This window comes from Echiichthys vipera, assembly GCF_963691815.1.
Source record: "Echiichthys vipera genome assembly, chromosome: 19".
NCBI classification, from domain to species: Eukaryota; Metazoa; Chordata; class Actinopteri; order Perciformes; family Trachinidae; genus Echiichthys; species Echiichthys vipera.
Window position 1 is genome coordinate 4962749 of NC_139844.1, and position 24924 is coordinate 4987672.

At 41.9% G+C, this 24924-nt stretch overlaps 1 protein-coding gene across 1 annotated transcript; it reads left to right on the forward strand.

Annotated features, from left to right (window-relative positions):
- Window positions 1-3638: 3638 nt before the first annotated feature.
- On the forward strand, window positions 3639-14023 carry ccr6a (chemokine (C-C motif) receptor 6a; the record flags this gene model as incomplete). The annotated part of the gene is made up of 2 exons (XM_083933911.1): window positions 3639-3664; window positions 12869-14023. Exon 2 carries the CDS (start codon window positions 12878-12880, stop codon window positions 14021-14023), a length of 1146 nt encoding a protein of 381 aa, XP_083790037.1. The 5' UTR covers window positions 3639-3664; window positions 12869-12877.
- Window positions 14024-24924: the final 10901 nt, after the last annotated feature.

Genomic DNA, 24924 nt, shown 5'->3' on the forward strand with positions numbered 1-24924 from the left:
GGCATGAGCTGTCTCAAAGGGTCATTTGACAATAATCCACCCGCAGCTACTTGAAATTTCAAGATGGCCGACACCTTAGTGGAGCAGTTAAGTGATATAATGGTTTATTTGGTGAGCATGAGCTGTCTCAAAGGGTCATTTGACAAGAAACCACCCACATTGACTTAAAGTTTTAAGATGGCGGCCATTTTTCAGGATGACTGCCGCCCCCCATGTGAATCTGTAAATACATTTTCTCATAGAAATGTATTTGGTTCCTCAAAAGGCTCTATCAAGAGAGGTTTTTGACTGTTTTAGTCTGACTCCTTGCCCACGCCCTGTCCAGTTTGGTTAAACCTGTCAGGAGTTGCCTCCCACCAAGAAAGCTCTTTCAGGATTCACTGAGGTACACAAGCTCCCTTACCACGACAGTCACAGTGTTTTTTTAATCCATTAAATCTTTCAAATAAATACTAAGGGATGGTGTAACTAGCACCGTTGTGGTGCTGAATGAACAGTGCCCCAAAATAATAACTGAGCAATGGCATTTTTATGGGAAATTAGATGACAGGGTCTCCATCATTACAGACTACATACATTTCTGTATCCAGACTATCATAGCAGTAAAGAACATAAAAAGATACCCCAACTCCTAACCATGGATTACACCACAGCTAAGGAAGAGCCTGAAGGAAAAATACAGAGCCTTCGAGCTCAAGGACAGCCCTCGGTGTAGCAAACCGGGCAGTAAAAATGAGGTCTTCAAAGCCAAACTACAATATGAGAATAAGCCCCATGAACACCAAGCAAGCCTTTCAGGTGGCCAAGACACTGACGGGAAGTGCACCCAGACCCAGCACTCCAATTCCACCCAAGCACGGACATCAACTGAACATCTGCTAGCCAGGCAAGGCTCCAGGGCCCGTCTAGATCTCAGCAAGGCTGCTAAAGACCTGTGCCACTGAACTTTCTGCAATAATCCATTCACTCTTCTGTGAAGTCTACAATCAATGTACCCCCCCCCCCCCCCCCCCCCCCCCCCCCCATGAAAACCGCTATAATAATTCCATTACCCAAGAAACCACAGCCTAAAGAACCAAACCACTCCCATCCCATCGCCCTTACGTCCATCCTGATAAAGTGCCTGGAGTGCCTGCTGCTTCCCACCATCCTGCCACACAACCGTCAACACCTGGATCTCCTCCATTTTGCCTACAGGGCCAGAAGAGGGACTGAGGACAACACAGCAGCCATCTTGAAATTTCAAATGTCTCGGACAATTTCTTTGGCAAGTGACCCATGGAGAATGTCATGCCAATAATAACAATAACTATGTCAATTTCCACGCTTGTATCATCAATTGAAAGATTCTGATGGAAATAAGCACTTAGCTGCTCCACAAGTAGAAAGGCTGGAATAAAGTTATAGAAACACTTTTACGGTCTAAAATCACTAATAAAGGCTTATTAATCACATAACTACACATTTTAACATGTTCAAGCAAAGAAACAATCTGAAAAAGTGGAGAGATTACTGACATGAACCAAGATGTAGCTTTCCCTGATGTTAGCATGAAGCTACATGTAGCTTAGTTAGCAGTGACTGACTGTGGAGTAGCTAACATTATAGCAGCACTTTCCATTATCAAAAACAACCAGTAAATGCTTCTAAAGTAAAAACTAATATTATCCAGAAAGAATCAGATCTGAAAATGAGGAGAAATGAACAACATGAACCAAGATGCAGCTTTCTTTTTTTAATTTATTAATTAATTAATTAATTTATTTATTATTATTTATTTATTTATTTATTTATTTATTTATTTATCATTATTATTATTATTATTTTTTTTGGGGGGGGCAGTAGCTCAGTCCATAGGTGACTTGGCTGGGAACGGTAGGGTCGCTGGTTAAAGTCCCTGTGTGGACCATGTATGGAGCGTGGACTGGTGGCTGGAGAGGTGCCAGTTCATCTCCTGGGCACTGCCGAGATGCTGTTGAGCAAGGCACCGAACCCCCAACTGCTCGGGGCGCTAGTCACTGGCAGCCCCCTCGCTCTAACATCTCTCCTTAATTGCATGTACAGGCCTGTGTGTGTAACATGTATAATAAAGGTGAAAAAAATTCAATTTCCCCGTGTGGGATAAATAAAGTAATTCTTCTTCTTCTTCTTCTTCTTCTTCTTCTTCTTCTTCTTCCCTGACGTTAGCATAAAGCTAGCTACATGTAGCAGTGTGTGTTAAATTGTCTGTTGTTGTCAATTTAGATCTCATTCCTGCAGGAACATGTTTGATTTTGGAGTTTATTGCTTTATATTTTATTTATTGTCATTTTCTCACAGTAGAAAGTGTCGCTACACTCCGTAACTGTCGGAAGCTGTTGGAGGGCGTTGAGTGTTGATGCCGGCGCAGTCGTAGCAGCGATGACATCAACGCATCTAACGGGTGTTAGCATCGGGCTTGGAATTTGTCCGTCAATCCTTCTTTTCTTTGAACCTAACGTGATCATATTTGGATAAGATGGCGGAGTCGGGGAGGAGCGCTAAGTCGCTGACAATTTAAATCTGGTGTGCTAAGCTAAATGCTAAAGAGGAAAACCTTTTACCATCTTCAACCAGCGACACAACGCATCCAACTTAAAAAATATCTGTAAAGGTTTTTAAATCTCCAAACTTTCCGGTTTCATTCCTGTTTATATGCTGAAGGATTTTAACATTCACAGCCTCGTTTATACAACATTTATTCATAAAAATACACTATTTTCAGATTTAATATGGAGTCATATTCGTGCCATAAACACTCAAATAACATATAGGAAAATAAATGTGGAAATATAAAGTAGACAAGCAATAGGGAAAGAAAATAAATGCCACAAGATAAAAATAAATATTTATTTTTAAATGTATAGAAAAATAGATTCATTCATAAATTAAATTAAATAAATAAATAAATTATTAATTATTAATTAATTTTCCAAACCAATTTGTTATTTTTATTGGCACTCCTGTGACGCCATATTTATGGAGTAATCTGTAAAGAAAAGAACGTACTCTAAAATGAACCCGGAAACGTATGAACGTGAGCTCATATTTCATCACACAACGCCTCATTTGCATATTTAACATTTGAGAAAACAAACATAATACTCTTAATGTCAGTGATGAAGTGGATCAGGTTCATGGGGATATCAGTTAAATGTGACTTTCTTTGAGTTAGCGTCATTAACGTCAGTATTTCTTTACATTTTTGTGACTTTGTGACCATTGAAGTTTGCTGAATTGGCTCTTCAGCACTTCCTGTTTGCAGCGGACTGAACTCTTTTCTCACAGACTTGAAAAACCACAAACGTTTTGAAGGAGAAGTCCCATTTTCATCACATTCATGTGAGCCTGAGCACATTTACACTCTTTTATTATTTTATTTCACCTTTTTATCAACAGAAACGCTGGAATGTGTGAAACCTGAAACAGAGAGCGTGTGCGTGTGTGTGTGTCTGTGTGTGTGTGTGTGTGTGTGTGTGTGTGTGTGTAGGTGAGATGACTCAATTGACCGGTTTCAGAAACGCACACACACTTTATTTCCCTTTTGTGTTTTCAGTGTTGTCCGCCCCGTCACCACTATCATCCTCTTCATCCTCACCTGAACGGACGACGAAGGGAACCAGCAGCTCCATCCAAACTTCCTCCTGTGAGTTTCTTTTGATTTCTACTTTGATTTTGATGCTTCTTTTGTTTGTTTCTCAGTGAAAACCTCAGAATCTTTCACTCTTTGTGTATTAAATCCGTGGACCGAAGAGCTGAAGGTGAAAAGAGTAAGGTCATGTCATCCGTCAGATAACATCACAGGCGGTTTTTGTGTGATTTTTATCTTAAAACTCAACAGGATGTGGCGATGATGACATTTTAGGAAAGTGTTTAATGTCGCAACCAAATGAAAGATTCAGAAACTTGAACAAACTCATGCAGTTTTAACAGCGACATCATTTAACTTCATATGTCAGGATAAAGCGTTTTTTCTGCTGATTCAAAAAAGAAAGAACCACATAATGAGCACTGATGAAAATGACGCTGTTTTTGACAGAAAAGTCAGTATAAATACTGCCCATGTTATTCACAGCCTTTTCCTACGATAACAAACAGAATATTTTTCCACTGACGTTCACCCCTTCAGCCCTGAATTACAGTATATTTCCAATAAGGACGTCGTGCACACCACACCGTCTACATGAACCCGTACAAACAGGTCTATGCTGTGGAGCCCGTGCCTTCGAACAGCACCAGACTGCATTAGAAAATCTCTCACTTGTATGTTGAAGTGTTTGATGGAGATGTTCTAGAACAAAAAGTTGATCTGAAACACTTTAATCAAGAGCCCCTGATCAACTCTGCACACATGCCCTCCAAAGGGCAGATAATTATACTTTTTAAAAACACGACCTGTGATCCCTGAAAAGACCTGGAGTTGAAACAAAATTTAGAAAATACAAAAAAAATATATATAAATATATAAAGCGGGACGGCACAGTGAGGTGGTGGTTAGCACTGTCCCTCCACAGCAAGAGGGCCCTTCTGTGTGGAGTTCTCCCCGTGTCTGCGTGGGTTTTCTCCGGGTTCTCCGGTTTCCTCCCACAGTCCAAAGACGTGCAGGTGTTCGGTTCATTGATGACTCTAAATCACCCGTAGGTGTGAATGTGAGTGTGAAAGGTTTTTTGTCTCTGTCTCTATGTGTCCTGTGATAGACTGGCGTCCTGTCCAGGGTGGACCCCACCTCACGCCCGATTTCAGCTGAGATCATGTTAACAACCATGTTAACTCCACTCCATCATCAACTCTACAACCTTGTTAACTCCACAACCTTGTTAACTCCACAACCTTGTTAACTCTACAACCATGTTAACTCCACAACCTCATTAACTCTAAAACCTCATTAACCCAATGACTTTGTTAACTCAACAACCTCATTAACTCTACAACTTTGTTAACTCCACAAACTCATTAACTCTACAACCTCGTTACCTCAACAACCTGATTAACTCTACAACCTTGTTAACTCCACAACCTCATTAACTCTACAACCTCGTTAACTCAACAACCTCATTAACTCTACAACCTTGTTAACTCCACAACCTAATTTACTCTACAACTTCGTTAACTCTACAACCTCATTAACTCAACAACCTTGTTAACTCCACAACCTTGTCAACTCTACAACCTTGTTAACTCTACAACCTCGTTAACTATACAACCTTGTTAACTCAACAACCTTGTTAACTCTACAACCTTGTTAACTCTACAACTTCGTTAACTCTACAACCTCGTTAACTATACAACCTGGTTAACTCAACAACCTCGTTAACTATACAACCTTGTTAACTCAACAACCTTGTTAACTCTACAACCTTGTTAACTCCACAACCTTGTTAACTTTACAACCTCGTTAACTCCACAACCTCGTTAACTATACAACCTTATTAACTCCACAACCTCATTAACTCTACAACCTCGTTAACTCAACAACCTCATTAACTCTACAACCTTGCTAACTCTACAACTTTGTTAACTCCACAACCTCATTAACTCTAAAACCTCATTAACTCAATGACTTTGTTAACTCAACAACTTTGTTAACTCCACAACCTCGTTAACTATACAACATTGTTAACTCCACAACCTCATTAACTCTACAACCTCGTTAACTCAACAACCTAATTAACTCTACAACCTCATTGACTCAACAACCTCGTTAACTCCACAACCTCATTAACTCTACAACCTTGTTAACTCAACAACCTTGTTAACTCTTTAACCTCGTTAACTATACAACCTTGTTAACTCTACAACTTCGTTAACTCTACAACCTTGTTAACTCCACAACCTCATTTACTCTACAACCTCATTAACTCAACAACCTTGTTAACTCTACAACCTTGTTAACTATACAACCTTGTTAACTCAACAAGCTTGTTAACTTTACAACCTCGTTAACTCAACAACCTTGTTAACTTTACAACCTTGTTAACTCAACAACCTCGTTAACTCCACAACCTCGTTAACTATACAACCTTGTTAACTCAACAACCTCATTAACTCTACAACCTTGTTAACTCAACAACCTCATTTACTCTACAACCTTGTTAACTCCACAACCTCGTTAACTCTACAACCTTGTTAACTCAACAACCTTGTTAACTCTTTAACCTTGTTAACTCAACAACCTCATTAACTCAACAACCTTGTTAACTCTACAACCTTGTTAACTATACAACCTTGTTAACTCTACAACTTCGTTAACTCTAACACCTCGTTAACTCCACAACCTCATTTACTCTACAACCTCATTTTTCAACAACCTTGTTAACTCTACAACCTTGTTAACTATACAACCTTGTTAACTCTACAACTTCGTTAACTCTACAACCTCGTTAACTCCACAACCTCATTTACTCTACAACCTCATTAACTCTACAACCTTGTTAACTCTACAACCTTGTTAACTATACAACCTTGTTAACTCAACAACCTTGTTAACTTTACAACCTCGTTAACTCAACAACCTCGTTAACTCCACAACCTCGTTAACTATACAACCTTGTTAACTCAACAACCTCATTAACTCTACAACCTTGTTAACTCAACAACCTCATTTACTCAACAACCTTGTTAACTCTACAACCTCATTAACTCCACAACCTCGTTAACTCTACAACCTTGTTAACTCAACAACCTTGTTAACTCTTTAACCTCGTTAACTCAACAACCTCATTAACTCAACAACCTTGTTAACTCAACAACCTTGTTAACTTTACAACCTCGTTAACTCAACAACCTCGTTAACTCCACAACCTCGTTAACTATACAACCTTGTTAACTCAACAACCTCATTAACTCTACAACCTTGTTAACTCAACAACCTCATTTACTCAACAACCTTGTTAACTCTACAACCTCGTTAACTCCACAACCTCGTTAACTCTACAACCTTGTTAACTCAACAACCTTGTTAACTCTTTAACCTCGTTAACTCAACAACCTCATTAACTCAACAACCTTGTTAACTCAACAACCATGTTAACTCCACAACCTCGTTAACCCTATAACCTTGTTTAGTCGTTCTTTAGAAAGAGGCCAGGAAATTAACAAAATAACAACTTTATTTTGAAACAACAAGGACCTAAAAAGCTACAAACGCTAGCGTGAGAAATATCCTATCATGTCCTTTAACTTCCATTCTTTTTATAGTTTTCATGACTGGAGACATTCTTCATCGGACTTCAACAAAACAGAAAAAGAACATCAATAAACGTGTTTGTCTCTTTTCTGTCTCGTGTTTGTCTCGTCTCTGTGTTGCCTCATACTAGCTCAGGTCTGTGTGTGTGTGTGTGTGTGTGTGTGTGTGTGTGTGTGTGTGTGTGTGTGTGTGTGTGTGTGTGTGTGTGTGTGTGTGTGTGTGTGTGTGTGTGTGTGTGTGTGTGTGTGTGTGTGTGTGTTTGTGTGTGTGTGTGTGTGTGTGTGTGTGTGTGTGTGTTTGTGTGTGTGTGTGTGTGTGTGTGTGTGTGCGTGCGTGTGTGTGTGTGTGTGAGAGAGAGGAAGTGATTTAAAGGAAGTGCTTAAACACAAACATTTGCACCTGAACAGGTGAGTGTGCAGCTGTCCAACCCTTTCACTAGAAAGACAGAGCTGAAGATGTTTGTTTGTCTCCAGCTGACATTTGAAATACAGGAAGTCTGAGAGGACAAACAGGAACAGCGAGGCCTTTGAGGAACTCTCGTAAAAAGAAGTTTATATCCATCTGGTTATTCTTTATTTACTGTGTTAATGTTTCTTTAGATAAAACCTCGGCTGCTCCCACACTTTCGGTATCAGTCAGTTAAATAAAGAATAAATACACAATAATAAACTTCATGTTCAGTGTTAGTCAGTTAAATAAAGAAAAAATACACAATAATAAACTTCATGTTCAGTATCACTTAGTTAACAAGAATGTAAATAAAGAATAAATAAATTAGTATAATCTTTTAAATGTCCACAGAAATTTGTCTTTAATTGAACTTTTTGTACTTTAATAAAAAATACAAAGCACTTGAATACAATTTAATTTCCATAAGTACACTAAGGGCCCGTCCACACGGAGACACGTTTTTCTTGTAACGCACAACTTCAATCTGGTTCAGTCTTCTATCCGCACTCAGTCGGTGTTATCGGAGCCTGAAAACAGGATCTTTAGAAACCGGGTCCCAGAGTGGGAAGATTGTAAAAGGCCCTCCATGGCGTTGTGGTCTGGACGGTGAAAGCTCAGACTTTGTTAAAGGATGGCGTCACGGCCCCACCTCCGGCCTCTAACCCCGCAGAGTCACATAACAACAACAGTGCTGCTGTGTGAGAGGAGAGAGACGGACCCAGAGACTGTTTACTGAACTGGACTCTGAGCCACATGCATGGGAATGAATTAGGCCGACCACAGATTTCTCCCTTTTCCCTGATGCTCTGAATAAGGAGCTAAACTGCTCTCTTGTCTCTTTTTCTAAATCCAGTTCTAAGAAGGTGTGAAAAGTCTCTAAATGTAGTGAGAAAGTGGCGCCTGTGAGTGCTTTGGGACGGGGAAGGGGCTCCCAGCAGCACCCTCTGCTCAGTGAGGACACGAACTGCAGAGTGATTGGTGCATCAGAGTCCAAACAGCACCAAAGTCTCCACTAACACCAGAAACAGTGACACATTTCTCTCTAGGATGGAGGAGGATTTGGGAAGTCTCCAGATTTGGAGAGAAACTCTCCGGTGTTTGGATTCTCCACAGCGTCTCCCCGTCTCTTCTTCTCTGTTGTTGGTGTATTTCTGTGGCAGTTACAGCGCCACATCCAGGCCTGACATGTGTACTACAGCGTTTTTAGTCGGCTTCACTGGTTTCTCGTGGACGCAGAGTCGAGGCGGTGTGGAAAAAAACCTTTTAAAGAATGACAGGAGAAAAAAAGGTTGTTTTTCGATTGTGCGGACGTACCCTAAATTACCACTGCAAGTATTTGCGATTAACTCCACTTATTAAAAGTGCACAGATAGAACACAATAAAGTTCACTGAAACACCAATTTAAAGTCAAAATGCGTGTATTTATTTTAAAGTACATATTAAATATACTTTAAGCTAAATACAAAAAGTAAACTTTTGTATTTGTGCGTCACATTTCTAATAAAGTTTGTGTGCGTGGCTGTGGCTTTGGGTCTGAAGTCATGCTGTGTTTACCAGAGAATATTCAATTCAATTCAATTCAGTTTTATTTATAGTGCCAAATCATAAGAAAAGTTATCTCAGGACACTTTACAGAGTAGGTAAAGACCACACTCAATGACTTATTTATGATTTACAGAGACCCAACAATTCCCCCGTAGTGTACAGTGGAAACAAGTGAGTGTTTTTGACTTTAATGTAAGAACAAAGGATTACGTATGCAAATGATTTGAAAGCGATGATCTGGAGCTTTACAGTCTAAAAAGAGCTCACACAAGGGATCACACAATGACTTGATTTATCATAGATACACTTAAAGCAGTCAAAGTAAAAGAATCTCTGTAATAACTTTTTTGTGTGTAAATGATATTTCAGATTCACTAAAGTTGACCTTTCTTGTTGATCTGTTGCTGCTCCTCTGTTCTGAAGTAACTCTCAGAGAACAATAAGAATAAAAGTATAAATGTAGAATGTTGAGGTGCGAGGCAGAAACCACAGGTTCCATCTGAAGTGGGTCATCCGGGTGTTTGCGACGCCGCTGACCCGTTTTTCTGCAGACTTCCTCCTCCTCTCTGCACCACAACTGGAACACGTTGAGTCTGTAAAGCTCCACTTACACCAGATTATCTCACACTGGGACGTCTGTGCCACTTTCACATCATTTCAATAATAATCTTTTGCCCATCAAAGGGAATCAAAGTCATAGTGAAAAGCACTCGTTTGTGTCAGGACTTCAGAATTACAGAGACTCTTTTAATTCACACAAACTGTATTAGAAACATCACGTTGCGTTTAAACTAAATACACAAATTCTGACATTACGGGGGTATTTTAGTGAACTTATGAAAAGTATAGTTGTGATAAACTTTTAGTATTCTTTATTACGACATCATTGAGTATTTTTAACACATACTTTTAAAAATGTACTTAATAAAATAATAAATATAAACTTACAGTGGTGCATTAGTGTATTGTAAGTGTGTTGTAGGTTGCTCATAAGTTCACTTTTAATAAGTTTGCTTTTAGTGATTATGGACTTATGGACCCCCTTTTAATAGTTTTCTTTATCATTTCATTTCAGTAGAAGTGTATTTATTTGTGTACTTTATTGTAAATGTATTGTAAGTTGCTCATAAGTGCACTTTTGATACGTATACTTATAGTGAAATCCCTCTAATAGTGATTTAGTCTTGTTATGTTTTTATTCATCATTTCACTTCATTAGAAGTGTATTTAAACAAAGCTGCAAAAGGTGCATTTAATGTCATTTATTTCAGTTCACTTTTTATACATATACTCAATTACAGATACAGTATAGGTAGTGGTGATTTAGTATAGTTGTATTCAAGTCTTTTGTATTACACTGTTAGTATTCTTTATTAAATCTACTTACATTTCATTAGAAGTGTATTTAAGTATGTACTTATTGTAAGTGTGTTGTAAATTGCTTATAAGTGTACTCTTAATAAGTATACCAGTGTATACAAACTCAAGGTTTTCAAGTGTTTCCACTGTCGCAGATTGTCTGAATGTTCTTTTGTTAGCGTGTCAGTCGGTGTTTAATCAGACACTTTAAAGGTTGGGTTCGTATTAAAGGTCAACCCCCACATGGGGAAATGAATCAGTGTTAAAAGGCGTTACACCAGACAGAAGGATCACAGTAATACAGCAATAATTAGCCACAATGCAAACTCAGTTTAAATCAGTGTATCACACAATGAGCTACACTCAGCATCAGAAAATGTATTTGAAATAATTAATGTCCAAAAGATTCAAATAATGTTCCCCAACAGAAACAGTCCAAAGTTAAATCAAAAATCAACTAACTAAAGAAAGAATTTCAGTTTGTTTAATTCTGTTTTTGTTGTTTTTTTGTAGGAGTGAACCCTCTTCTCAAACACAATAAAGGATCTCTGATAAGTTTCAGTTTCTTTGCCCCCCTGTAGGAGTGGAGCCTCCTCCTAAACAATTCAACAAACGATTTTTGAACAAGTGAATCTCCAATGCTGTCGGAGTTTTCTGAGAATTGTAAACACACAGCCATGTAGAGACATATTTTACATGCTGTCGTGTAAATAAGACAAATAACATAAAGCTGTTTAGTTTGTTTACTTAAAGTACAAGGTATAGAGCTGTTCTATACGAAAGGATCCTTAAATGACTTCTGTTGGGATCTGAGTCTATTCAGAAAATACAATTAAATAAGATTAACCTGACATTTAAGGGGGGCGGGGGTGCCGTTGGGGGGGGGGGGTGTAGCGCCCCCTCAATATAATGGTAGGGGAAACACTGTATACTACAGTAAAATACTGACAGTGGTAATCTACTGCACGTATGGGAATACAGTCGTATTAAAGTGCTGTGTAATACATTATTAGTTTTCTTGATTTATTTCTTAAATGTTTATTTCCTTATTTATTCTTTAGTGTGAATAAAGTTTTCCTCAAAGAAACTGAACATTAGACAAAGACAAAGACGTGTCCACTGTGTCTTTAAAGAGGCTGTAAACTGTCCTCTCAGGTGTGTGGTCCATCTGAAACAGCTGTTTCGGATGAGATACATGTTCAGACTGAAACCATCTCAGGTCTGTACAAAGAAGAGCTGCTTAGCCTAGCTTAGCATAAACCCTTTAAACAGGGAAACAGCTAGCCTGTCCAAAGGTAACAAAACACCTGCTGAAAGATTACTGATAACAAGTTATATCTTGTTCGTTTCACATGAGGTAATGAAAACGATAGAGCTCTACCTCCCCCTTGAGACCAGACGAGCTGTTCTTCCATTTCACCTGCACAGAACAAACATTTGACTGCTGCACATCTTCAGTGTGCTTCTCTTTAATGTTGTGGTTGTGTTGTGTCTCTTTGTAGTTGTTTTGTGTCTTTTTGTAGTTGTTTTGTGTCTTTTTGTAGTTGTTTTATGTGTCTTTGTGGTTGTTTTGTGTCTCTTCGTAGTTGTCTTGGGTCTTTGTGGTTGTCTTGGGTCTTTGTGGTTGTCTTGGGTCTTTGTGGTTGTCTTGGGTCTTTGTGGTTGTCTTGGGTCTTTGTGGTTGTCTTGGGTCTTTGTGGTTGTCTTGGGTCTTTGTGGTTGTCTTGGGTCTTTGTGGTTGTCTTGGGTCTTTGTGGTTGTCTTGGGTCTTTGTGGTTGATTTATGTCCCTTTTGGTTGATTTGAGTCTCTTTGTGGTTGTTTTGTGTCTCTTTGTGGTTGTTTTGTGTCTCTTTGTGGTTGTTTTGTGTCTCTTTGAGGTTGATTTATGTCCCTTTTGGTTGATTTGTGTCTCTTTGTGGTTGTTTTGTGTCTCTTTGTGGTTGTTTTGTGTCTCTTTGAGGTTGATTTATGTCCCTTTTGGTTGATTTGTGTCTCTTTGTGGTTGATTTGTGTCTCTTTTTGGCTGTCTTGTGTGTTTGTGGTTGATTTGTGTCTTTGTGGTTGTCTTGTGTCTCTTTGTGGTTGTCTTGTGTCTCTTTGTGGCTGTCTTGTGTGTTTGTGGTTGTTTTGTGTCTCTTTGTGGTTGTCATGTGTCTCTTTGTGGTTGTCTTGTGTCTCTTTGTGGCTGTCTTGTGTGTTTGTGGTTGATTTGTGTCTTTGTGTTTGTCTTGTGTCCATTGTCTTCATGTCTCGTAACATCGTTGTTATCAAACTGTCCTCAGTGCTGTTTTTTTTTTTTTTTTACAGTAGAAGAAGATGGACAACTCAGAGGAGAAAACCTTTAACCAAACAGATTACGACTACAACGAGACGGACTTTGACTACGACCTGATTGGACCGTGTTCTCACCAGAACAACCACAGTGTTGAGATGGTGGTTGGCCCGTACGTCCACTCCATCATCTGCATCCTGGGCTTCGTGGGGAACAGCCTGGTGATCGTCACCTACGCATTCTACAAGAGGACCAAGTCCATGACGGACGTCTACCTGCTGAACGTGGCCATCGCCGACCTGCTGTTCGTGGGGTCGCTGCCGCTCATCGTCTACAACGAGTTGACGGCTTGGTCGATGGGGCCGGTGGCCTGCAAGCTGCTGCGCGGCTCCTACAGCGTGAACCTGTACAGCGGCATGCTGCTGCTCGCCTGCATCAGCACCGACCGCTACATCGCCATCGTCCAGGCCCGCCGCAGCTTCAGACTGCGCTCGCTGCCGTACAGCCGCCTCATCTGCGCCATCGTCTGGGCGTCCGCCTTACTGCTATCCGTCCCCACCTTCTACTTCTACAGCTGGTACCAGCCGTCCCACAGTGTGGACGCCTTCATGGATGAGGAAGACAAGACAAACCGCACTTCCAGTCCACAGTATGTCTGCGAGTTCAGGTTCGCGGACAACTCCACGGCCTGGAAGACCAAGGTGGCGGTCCCCAGCACCCAGCTGGCTGTTGGTTTCTTCCTGCCGCTGCTCGTCATGGTCTTCTGCTACGCCGCCGTCATCGCCACGCTGCTGAAAGCCAAAAACTTCCAGCGGCACAAGGCGGTGCGGGTGGTGCTGGCCTTGGTGGCTGTGTTCATCGTCTGCCACCTGCCCTACAACATCACGCTGCTCTACGACACCGCCAACATGTTCGAGCTGCAGTCGTGCGAAGAGTCGGACGTCCTGCTGGCGGCGAAGACTGTGACGCAGACCATCGCCTACCTGCACTGCTGCCTGAACCCGGTGCTGTACGCCTTCGTCGGGGTCAAGTTCAGGAACCACTTCAGGAGGATCGTCCAGGACTTGTGGTGTCTGGGGAAGAGGTACATCGCTCCACGCCGCTTCTCTAGGGTCACCTCTGAGATCTATGTGTCCACCCGCCGCTCGGTGGATGGATCTAGCGAAAACGGCTCCTCTTTCACCATGTGAGGACCAGAACCTTGAACCCAAAGTCCGAACTGTCTCCAGTCTGAGAATCTTTTAAGGATCAAAATCTTGGTTTTCTTTCTTTTTTTAATGTGATGTCCTGAGTTTGACGTCCTCAGGACTTAAAAACTGTAACAACATGAGAAGACATGTCCCTGAACTGCTCACAGCTGAGAGACACAAACTGACCACTGTAGCTTTTTTGTGCTTGTTTTGTGTCCATTTGCTATTTTTTGTCTCTTTGGTTGTTTTTGTCTCTTTGGATTTTTTTCTCTCTTCTGTGTCTTTTTGTGGCCGTTATGTGTTTTTTATGGTCGTTTTGTGTCTCTTTGGTTGTTTTTGTCTCTTTGTGGTCGTTTTGTGTCTCTGGTTGTTTTTGACTCTTTGTGGTCGTTTTGTGTCTCTGGTTGTTTTTGTCTCTTCGGTTGTTTTTGTCTCTTTGTGGTCATTGTGTGTCTCTTTGTGGTTGTTTGTGTCTCTTTGTGGTTGTTTGTGTCTCTTTGTGGCTGTTTTGTGTCTATTTGTGGTTGTTTTGTGTCTCTTTGTGGTCAGTCGTGTGTCCTCCTGCACCATTGAAACCCCTTCAGTGATCATCCGTGGCCTTTGTGTGTGTGTGTGTGTGTGTGTTTGTGTGTGTGTGTGTGTGTGTGTGCGTGTGCGTGTGTTTGTGTATATTTAGAGATATGAAGAGTTTTCTGGAAACATTAACAGGATGCAGATTTCTTTCAGTGTCGGCAATGAACAGAGGAGCCTTCAAAATATAATACAGGAAATGTATTCAAACAAAAACATCAGAATTCAAATGATTTTGATAATCTGGAGACTTTATTTCTGGGTTCTTCGGCGTGAACATGAAGCTGTTTTATTTCTCTGTTTCAACTTAATTTTAATGCAACTTTATTCATTTCAACTTTCATTTTTAGAACATTGAAACATCGATGGATGTAAAAATACAGTAAATATATGGAGACTGAATAAATGTTTGTTTTAATGGAAGCAGTTTTATTATTATTGTTACTATCAACGCTGTAATTCTGCTGAATGAAGAGCTCTCTGAGGGTCACTTTCGTTTTATTTTGAAGGATCTTCAGTGATGATGATGGGAATTTAAGTGTAGTTCACATCAACGCAATCATTAAAACATCAAAGCTGTGAAGGGTTTTAACTTTGGTTCCTGAACGCATCACCAAATGTTCCCAAAACTACCTGCGGAGGTCAACGCTGACGTCACACCTGCAGGACACTTTCACAGTTTAGAGACAAACAGCAGAGAAGGCAGAAAAAAGGAGATAAAGCTGCAGATAAGATCTTTTATCAAAGGTTTTGTTCAATAGTTTTCATCTTTTGACACTTTACCGTCCAGATTATAAACATGGAGTCATGAGTCATTGTCTTTTCTAATAAAGTTTTATATCAGGCCTGAAAAATGATCTATACTTCTTTTGTCTGGAGTCACGGGATGAAACAGAAGAAATGTGTGAAAAAAGAAGAAGAACTTAGAAAATGAAGCACTCTAAGGACTTTATTTCACTTCTTTATGAAGCTTCTATAGGTATATTTATAAATGAGTCTATTTATGCACATGGTTTCTATAGAACTGTGTAAAGTGTCTTTAGATTTCCACATCTTCATCCACATGCCTCGGTGACGTCAGCTGCTTCTGAATCCAAACTGCATCAAATATGAAATGATTCACTTTTCAAACTTTCATCAACAAGTGAAACTGAGTTTTCATCCAGTGGAAGTTCTGAAAGACAAAAAGGCACCGAGCAGCTCCTGGATCAGGGCTGAGGAGGAGGCTTTGTCCCGGGCTGGGTCAGGTGTCCCGGGTCAGAGAGAGGACAAAGGGCACCAGGGCTCCTCTGGTGTGCGGCGGGGCCGGCAGCTCCTCCGGCAGGAAGCCCTCCCGGTCCTCCCGCACCTCGAACTGCAGCGTGTGGCTCCGGTTGACGCAGTAGATCCGGTCCCCGAGCACCGCGCACCGGAACGGCAGCGGGTTGTGCAGCGGGAAGGACGCGCCGCCGTGCCACACCTTCACCACCGTGTTGTACTTGTGCACGCTCACCGTCGCGCGCTCCCGGTCCAAGTCGAAGCGGTACACGAGGCTGCGGTGCGCCACCATATCCGCGGACCTGTGGCGGCTCTCGTTGAACGGGCTCTCCTCCCACTCGTCCCGGCGGGAGTCGTACCGCAGCAGCCGGTAGAAGAGCGAGCCCCCGGACACGAACAGCTGTCCTCCGCAGGACGTCGCCTCGTGCGCCACCGCGAAGGACCCTTTGGGCAGCGGAGCCACCGGAGCCCAGCGGTCCTCCCGCGGGTCGTAGCGCTCCACCGTGAACAGACACTCCCCCCCGATGGCGTACAGCTGTCCGTCCATGGACACCAGTCTGAGCTGGCAGCGGGGCTGCAGCAGCGGCCGGACCGGGCTCCACACGCCGGTGCGCGGGTTGAAGCAGAACACCCGGTCTGACGCTTTGGAGCGGCCGTCCGCGTGCGCGCTCATGCCCCCCGCCACGAACAGGTAGTTGTACATGGTGCACATCCCGGAGCCCTGAGCTGGGACATCCTCCGGCAGCCGGGTCAGCTCCTCCCACCGCTGCCGCTCCGGATGCAGGCACAGCACCCTGCGGAGACTGGAGTCCCCCGGGCCCGGCGGCAGCGGGCTCTTCTCCCGGCTCCCCCCGGCGCCGCCACGGTCACACACCTCGCTGCTCTCGGCCACCGTCAGCACCTGCCTTCCCTCCAGCCGCCGGGCCAGGATGAGCTCCCTCTCCGCCGCAGAGAGCCGGCCGAACACCGCGGGGGTCCGCAGCACCTGCAGGTAGTGGTCGCTCATGAAGCGGTAGACCCGCTGCAGCTCGCCCTGCTCGCCCCCCCTCTTGGCTCTGCTCAGCAGCTCATAACAGTTCTGGGCTGTCAGGTCCCCGGAGGAGGACCCGGAGTAGCCCTGCTGACCCCCCGCACTGCTGTCCATGTGTCCCGGCTTCGCTGCGAATCAGATTCCGGTCATCGGAGACAATGGGGGCTTCTGCCGGTCGTGAACGCCCCTCTCTCTCTCTGTCTCTCTCTCGCTCTCTCCCTCTCTCTCACTCACTCTTTGTCTCTCTCTCTCTCTCTCTCTCTCTCTCTCTCTCTCTCTCTCTCTCTCTCTCTCTCTCTCTCTCTCTCTCTCTCTCTCTCTCTCCTTCCCAGAACCAGATCCGTGACTCGGTGAAAATCCTCCGCAGCTCCAGCGGGGTGCGGCGGCTGCTGAAGCCGAGTTTGTCCTGTGGCGGAGCTTCGGTCACAAAGAGGACCCCCCCCCCCCCCCGTCCACACACCGCCGTCCCCTCGGAACCACGAGTTTCTGCAGCAACAGGAGAACATGAGTCTATTATTATTTATCATTATTCATTTTCATTATGGATGCATTCCGGTGTTCTTCACTTTAATGTGAGGGCTCATTTGAATCACTCAATCATTTATTACTTGTCGTCATTTATTAGAATAAAGTTGGTGAGAGAATAAATGGATACTTCATTACTTCATGTTTATAATATTCACAAGATTTCTACCAATGTTTTGAGGATATTTTATCAGTAATATTCTGATGTTTTACTGATATTGCTATGATACCTTAGTAATAATGTTTGGATATTTTATTATGTTTTGATATTGTGTTCATATTGTCTTATATTTTATTGATATTTTTTGGATATTAAATTCAGAAAGATCTTTGCCTTCATCATTATTCCCTCTCTTTAGTCTTAAACATTAAAAGTGTTCCTATTTCATATTTCCTGCCAGTTGTAAAAAAGTGAAATAAACAGAAAATAGAAATAAAACATTAAAGAATGTGATGAAATCTTTCAAAGAGAAACAAAAAAGTAAAAATCAAACTTCATGAGCTGGATCAGTAATAGTTATTTAAAACCACAACATGAAAAATAAGAAAATAAACTTATAAATTAAATAATAAATCAGGGATATCTCTGAAAAAAGAGAAATAAATAAATGATTTAGTAAATGTCTCCCTCTGGTGTCCAAACGTCTGAATCACATCTGTGTTTGTTGGAAATATGTTTTTAATATCTTTGATTGTTCTGTGATTCTGCAGAGAAATTACTCATATTTAATATTTCATATATATTTATTTAGTTGTTTTACCCTAAACTCAAGTTTAGACTGAAAACCAACCACAACAACACAATATATATATATATATATATATATATATATACATATATATAAACAGTGCCTATAGAAGTTATGATACCCTTTTGCTTTTGATGATGATAAATAAAAAATAATATTTCTCCAGTTTGATTTACACATTTTGCCTTACAACATTTAAGTTAATTTTTCTCTTCAGCAGGGACTGCTGGGCAGTTGGTCAGGACTAAAGGGAAAGTGGATGCTGCCAAGTCCACCCAAATTCTTGAGGAAAACCCTTGCCCCTCAGTTAGACACTTGAAAGGTAGGTGGTTGACCTTCAGCATGACAACGACCCAAAACACACCTCCATAAAAACAACACAGTGTCTAAAGGATGGGAAGGTGAATGTCCTAGAGTGGCCCAGTCAGAGCCCGGACCTGAATCCTACAGAACATCTGTGGATGGACTTGAAGAGTGCAGTCCATCAACTCTCACCACAGAATCTGACTGAACTCCAACAGTTCTGCAGGAAGAATGGGGAAATATTTCCCTAGGTGCACAAAGCTGGTAGAGACGGATCCAGACAGACTGATGCTGTAATTAAAGAAAAAGGAGCCTCCACAAAGGATTAAATCTGGGGACACTTCACTTTTACAACACTACCATTCTAGTTTTTCAGTTTTTATTCCTTTTCAGAAATTTTGAAAAATAAAGTTTCACTGTAATGTTGTAAGGCAAATGTGCTTATGTGTTATCATTTCTGGCTGTAAAACAAAAAAAGTGACTATTTCAAAAGGGAATCCTGACTTTCTATAGGCTCTACTGTATATATTAATGTTATAACCCAGATTATTTACAGATTAAACACGAAGATCAAAAGACAAGAAGGAAAGTTAATTCAAGGACAGAAATATGAATCCTGACGAGACGGTTTAAATGAAATGTGTTCTATCTCAAATAAATCGATATTGAAGTAATATTCTTCTGATATTTTAATGATATTTCTTGAAGTTTCTACAAATATTTAAAGGATATTTTATTGATAACTTCCAGATATTATTCAGATTTTTCTTCTGATACTTTAGTAATATTTTGGGGATTATTTTATTTTTTATTTTTTATTTATTTTATTATCTATTTTTGGATCTTTTATTTAAAAAAATGGTATATATATATACACTGATATTATATATTATACTATAACTATAACCTTTTAAGAAACCTGTTTTCATTCATTTTATTCTTGTGTGCAGGTCTTTCTGTGCCCATGAACTGTCTTTGACAAGACCTACACTAAATAAATTCACACATTCATCATCACCAAAGAACCAACAAACCAAACTGAGAAATATTAAATACGTCCATTTTAATTGTACTGCAGCATATTTTTCCACCTCATTCTTTTTGGCTACAACACAACAGCCGTGCACCAGGTTTTGAGCTAGTGTTTGATCGCTGATTGAGTTGCTGACTGGTTGTGCAGTAATTTATATCAGCGTGTCTATCGGCTCCGCTCCGCGACCCCGACAGGGACAAGCGGGTGAAGATGAATGATGAATGAAATGTGTTTATGCAGTTCTGTGAATGTCTGTGAGATCTGTGTTAACTGCTTTGAAAAAAAAGGTGTGGAAAATGTTAAACCAAGGGATTAAGCGTGAACATATTAGCAAAACACTACTACGGCTGTGCTAAGCAAGTGATGAAGATCAAGGGGATCCCAGTTTCATTAAGTATGTCTTAGCAATCAAGAAAACACTGTACTGATATGCCCTGTGTGTGGCTAAGATTGGGAGTGTGTGGGTGACATAACCAAGCTTAGTAGTAGAGTGCATGGCTGGCTACTATATGTAGTGATGGTGATGCAGTGTTTACTAATCCACTTAGACTGTATAGACCAATAAGGATTAAGTTCCCTGAATAATCTGGCCTGGTACTTCCTCCTTGTTTCCACTGAAGCAGCTTCTCACTGTTGAACAGTGAAGGGCCATAAGTAGAAATACTCAACTGAAGTACAAGTACCTCAACACTGTACTTAAGTCAAACACTTTATACAGCGAATGTACTTTGTAACCTTCCACCACTGTTTAACGTCCTTGATATTTGTGAATTTCAGGAACCTGGCGTCGCATAGACCGTCCTGATGTTTGAGCTCCATTGTCTTTTACTCTGAGATCAGTCTGGTGACGTACAGAGGAGAAAATTTGGAGAAGTTTGCCAAGCGACCAAACCAATCTGTGTTGGTTTAGAGGTGAGTTGAACAGTGACGCAACGAGAAGCGACTGTTCAGTGTAAACAACTGGATACTTCCACAGATGAGATGAGCAGCTATGGATCAAGCTGCTCACTAACTTTCTCTGGATCCTTCTGTTGAATATGGACCGGGCTCCTGAAATTGGGCCTTTGATCCGTAAATTCACGTTAAACACAAAGAGAAAATCTCCTTTACCCACATGATGTTTCCTGTCTGAGCTTTGCCTCCACGCTGTTAGTACATCACATGCTTCAGTGATCTGATTGGTTGATTTGGCCCGTATGTTGGTGATAGACAGATGGTTTATCCAATCAGCAACCAGTATTTTCACCCCCTCCCAAAAGATCTCCAACCGAGAGTTCCCAAATGGATATGCTGAGAAAATGAGGATCAATCCATCTGGAGGAGTCAGGTTAGTCGCAGATGTCAGCCTTGTGTGCTGGTGTGCATTGTTTTGTCTTGTGTGTTACTCTGCCAATTACCATGACTCCCATCAATGCCTTTTGCCATAGTCGTGACTTGTTTATTTCCTTCTTGTTCTCACCTCGATGCCAGTCGATGACAGCTGTTCCTCTACAATGCTGCACTGTTGAGGGACTCAACTGTGGTCAGTGAAAAAGCATGAACCCGCAGAGGCCACAGGACTCAGGGCATGATTACCAAGTGCCATGAGCTGTTTCCTTAGAATGTTTCGTAGGTTGGCTAAGGCTTGCTTCTTCGCTTTAGTGGATGTCTTGTATTAGTTTTTGAGGGTTTGAAGCTCTTGCCACAGTTGATGTATTTTTCTGGTCCTGCAGTTTATGGTGTAGGTGGTGAGCTTGGTGTTACCTTTCTCTCTTTGTTACCTATCTACATCTCAGATGTTGGTCATGTCTTTGTTAAACTGAGGGCCAATAACCTTTTGTCCTTCCTGTTGGAGATTCCACCATCCCCCCAACCATCTCTCTGGATCTCCTGGGTGTGTTTCATAATGCCTTTCCATAGCTTACTGTTGTCTTTCTGTTAAGTTAAAGCTGCAATCAGCAAGTCTGGCAGACGGAGCCTCGCCCCTCCCCCTCTACCATCGAGCTCCTCTGCTCTCTCCAGTCGAGTGCTCGTCAGTGCGTGTGCACCAGATTCCTGTGGACGCGCCCATGTCTTCTCTCATAAATAAACAAACAGCATGGAGTACATGCTACATGGAGGTAGGCTGGCTATCTTACCCATAGATAGCAACTGCTAACATCATTTAGCGTATGTCTAGCTTGAGGCGTGTGCCTGTGATATTGCAATATGCGCGAGCGTGGAGGGGGGGATCTGTGGTGTGTGCACAAACTGTGCCTGAAAGTCAGCTCTGCTCTGAGTGGACAGGAGGATACGGGCGCTGTGGAATTTGGCAAAACAAACAACTGGCTCTACGTGCACGTAGAGGCGCTTTTTTTTCTAAAACCAGATGAATTCTGTTGTTCTATCAGATCATAGTGATGGCTTCAGTGAACATGATCAAACAGATGTTGCCAACTGGGACTTAACTTGTCTCTCTATTACTCACCAAACTATTCTATTAAAAATCTGGTTGGACTACTTAGAGTCAGCGCCCATATTCAGATAGAGAGAGAGGCAGAGAGATTTGTGAATGAACGAGAGTGTATAGAATCTTTCTGATTGAACTTTCGTTAAGCTTCACTTCAATCAGGAGAGACAATTTAGAGTGAAGAATATTTTTTATTACAAAGTGCATAATAAAGAGAATTTGAGAAAAGTCTTTTGTGTTTAGACCCACTCATGACGTACAATATTAGGGGGGTAGTAATGCCATGATTAGTACAGGATATCCCTCCAAAGAAACGAAAATTAGCATGTATGAATGCTTAACATCATAAAGTATATGTATGGCACATGAAAACAAGAAACATCACAAATGAAAGTAATAGCTGGAAGAGAAAAACATTGGTTCCAGGTGCCACCTTCCCCCAGCTGAAGCAAAGGAATGATCAGTTAGATTAAGGTTAGTGGTGCGAGCACGGCCGGGAAAGTTCCCCGACCCTGTTGTGTCCGTTCCTTGCCCTGGTGCCGCTGGCAGAGAATGGTGTGAGGGCAACACCATGAACAGGGCATACTTGCTCCCACACACCTGGGACACACCTGGACTCTGCCAGCGGCACCAGAGCAAGGAACGGACGCAACCGGGTCGGGGAACTTTATTTTGAAGTTTCCCGGCCCGGTCAGCTGTTTTCATAAAACACCTCATACCTGGAAGAGAACAGCAGCTCTGAGGAAGGCTGGAGGACAGCCAAAACTGTGAGCTAAGAAAAGGTAAGAGGACATCCTTACCATATAACACATTTTTCTGACTAGAACAAACTTTAACTTTCAAAATGGATAAAGAAGACATTAGGAATACAATCGATCTATGTGTAAGAACAGTTCAAGAACTCAGAGGTATGTATACTTGAGTGTACTTTTGGTCCGGTATTGTTTTCATGGTTTGGGCCAGGTCCCTAAATTCCAATTCAAAGAGCGCCCTACCAATTTTACACATGAGCACTAGTTTACCCGTCACAGGGAATTCTATGCAACCGCTGAAAATAGTGAGAGGTCTCCCCTGAGGTCTCCCCTGGGGGAGCTTTGTGAGACTTTCTTTTCTCAGTCTCTGGGATTGAGCCTGGAGACTTGGAGGCATTGTCCAGGCAGGGAGAGTTAAACACAACCAATAACCAACAGAATAACCAACTTTGCGGTCATACAACCATCCTGATTTGTCTGTTGACTCAAGCAGTCGCAAGTCATACACATGGAAATATTTTTCATTGATACCATCCATCCCATATGATGTTAATATGCACAAGTGAAGACATTAGTTGCATTATGGGAAAAGGAGGATCCTGCGGTTTTCGAGCTTGACTCAAATTGAGGACTAAAAGTTTAGATACCTCTGCCTTTTCTGCACAGATTCCATCCTTCTTGGTTGAATCCATCTATGACGAGAGCCCCAACTTTATAAAAGTGCATACTAAATCAGTTTTAAGAGAAATGATCACATTGTTTATAAAGCACCTACAGAGTGTTGCCTTGTTTGTTTTCCTCTTCCTGCTTAAAAATAACAATATCCCAATCAAGCACCCTCCACAGCCACTTCCTGGTTGACCCAATCAAAACTGCCAAAAACTGCAGTTCTCTCAGTGTCCACTAGGGGCAGGTTTCATAACAGAGCAGTTTCTCATTGACCCCCATGTTAAACAGGCTGTTTTCACAGCATCATTAAACCTGTTTAAGACCTGGGACAAAAAAAACATTCTTGTCTGTATGTTTAGGTCATATCTCTATGACAACACTGAGGGGGCTGAATTCTTTTGGACCAGCCTAGTTTTTATTTTATTGGAGGTTAAAGTTGATGAATAATTAGGGGCGTGGCCTCTTGAGTGACAGCTAGCCTCTGGCCCTCACTTCTCCTCGGAGGTAAACGTCAGCCAGATGGACGTATCTCCCTCCCCTCAACGTCACTTACATGCCCTTTTTTGGTAAGAGGAAATGAGGCAGAGTCAAAGTCCGACTAGATGCCTTCCGTAGGCGAGGACGATTGGATCAAGTTGAGAGAACGGACCTCGACATTTTTTATACAGTCTATGATCCCAATACACAAAGCCAGCTCCATTAAGAAATGTTCTCTCAGTCTGCTGTGAAGAACTTGACTGGCCTGCACAGAGGCCTGAACCCAACTCCATCCAACACCTTGGGGATGAACTGGGATGCCGACTGTAAGCCAGGCCATATCAATCAACACTGTGCCGGACCTAACTAATGCTCTGGTGGTTGAATGTAATCCCGTTCCAAACCACAAGGCCGTAATAGCAGCACACTAATGCCCATTGTGTGGCATTCACATGTTCAACTGTCATGACATATGACCAGAATGTTGAGGTGTCCACCAGAGGTTGCATTAGACTTTCTTATTGTTGGAAAATTAAAACAAACAAAAAACAATACATCGATGATTCAGCGTCTGGACCAAAGCAGCCCGTTATTAACACCACTTCACCGAGCGCCGCTGTTCCGCTTTAAGGAGGGCGGTTGCCGTAGTTACGGAGAAACAGCAATAGAATGCGTAACGTTAGCTGTCTTTGTGAATGCCTCTATGTTTAGTTTTTCATGAATCTTAAACATAACGTCACCTCCCTGATCACTCTTTATAGTTTGGTTTGCGTAAATGTGTCAGTGGAGTTTTGTTCATTGCTTGTTCTTACAGTAAACAGGAAGAGAACGACTCACTCTTCCTGATAATATCTCTAATATCTCTAATAATACACTTACTCATGTTGTACCCCGCCTCACGCCCGATGTCAGCTGGGATCGGCTCCAGCCCCCCCGCGACCCCGACAGGGACAAGCGGTTGAAGATGAATGAATGAATGAATGTTAAATTGTGAGTGTATTGCCTTCAACACACACATATCTCATCTCCCCCCCCCCCTCACACACACTACCCCAGACACAATATATTGTTTGGCAAAATACCACAAATTATAATATATTTTTACGCA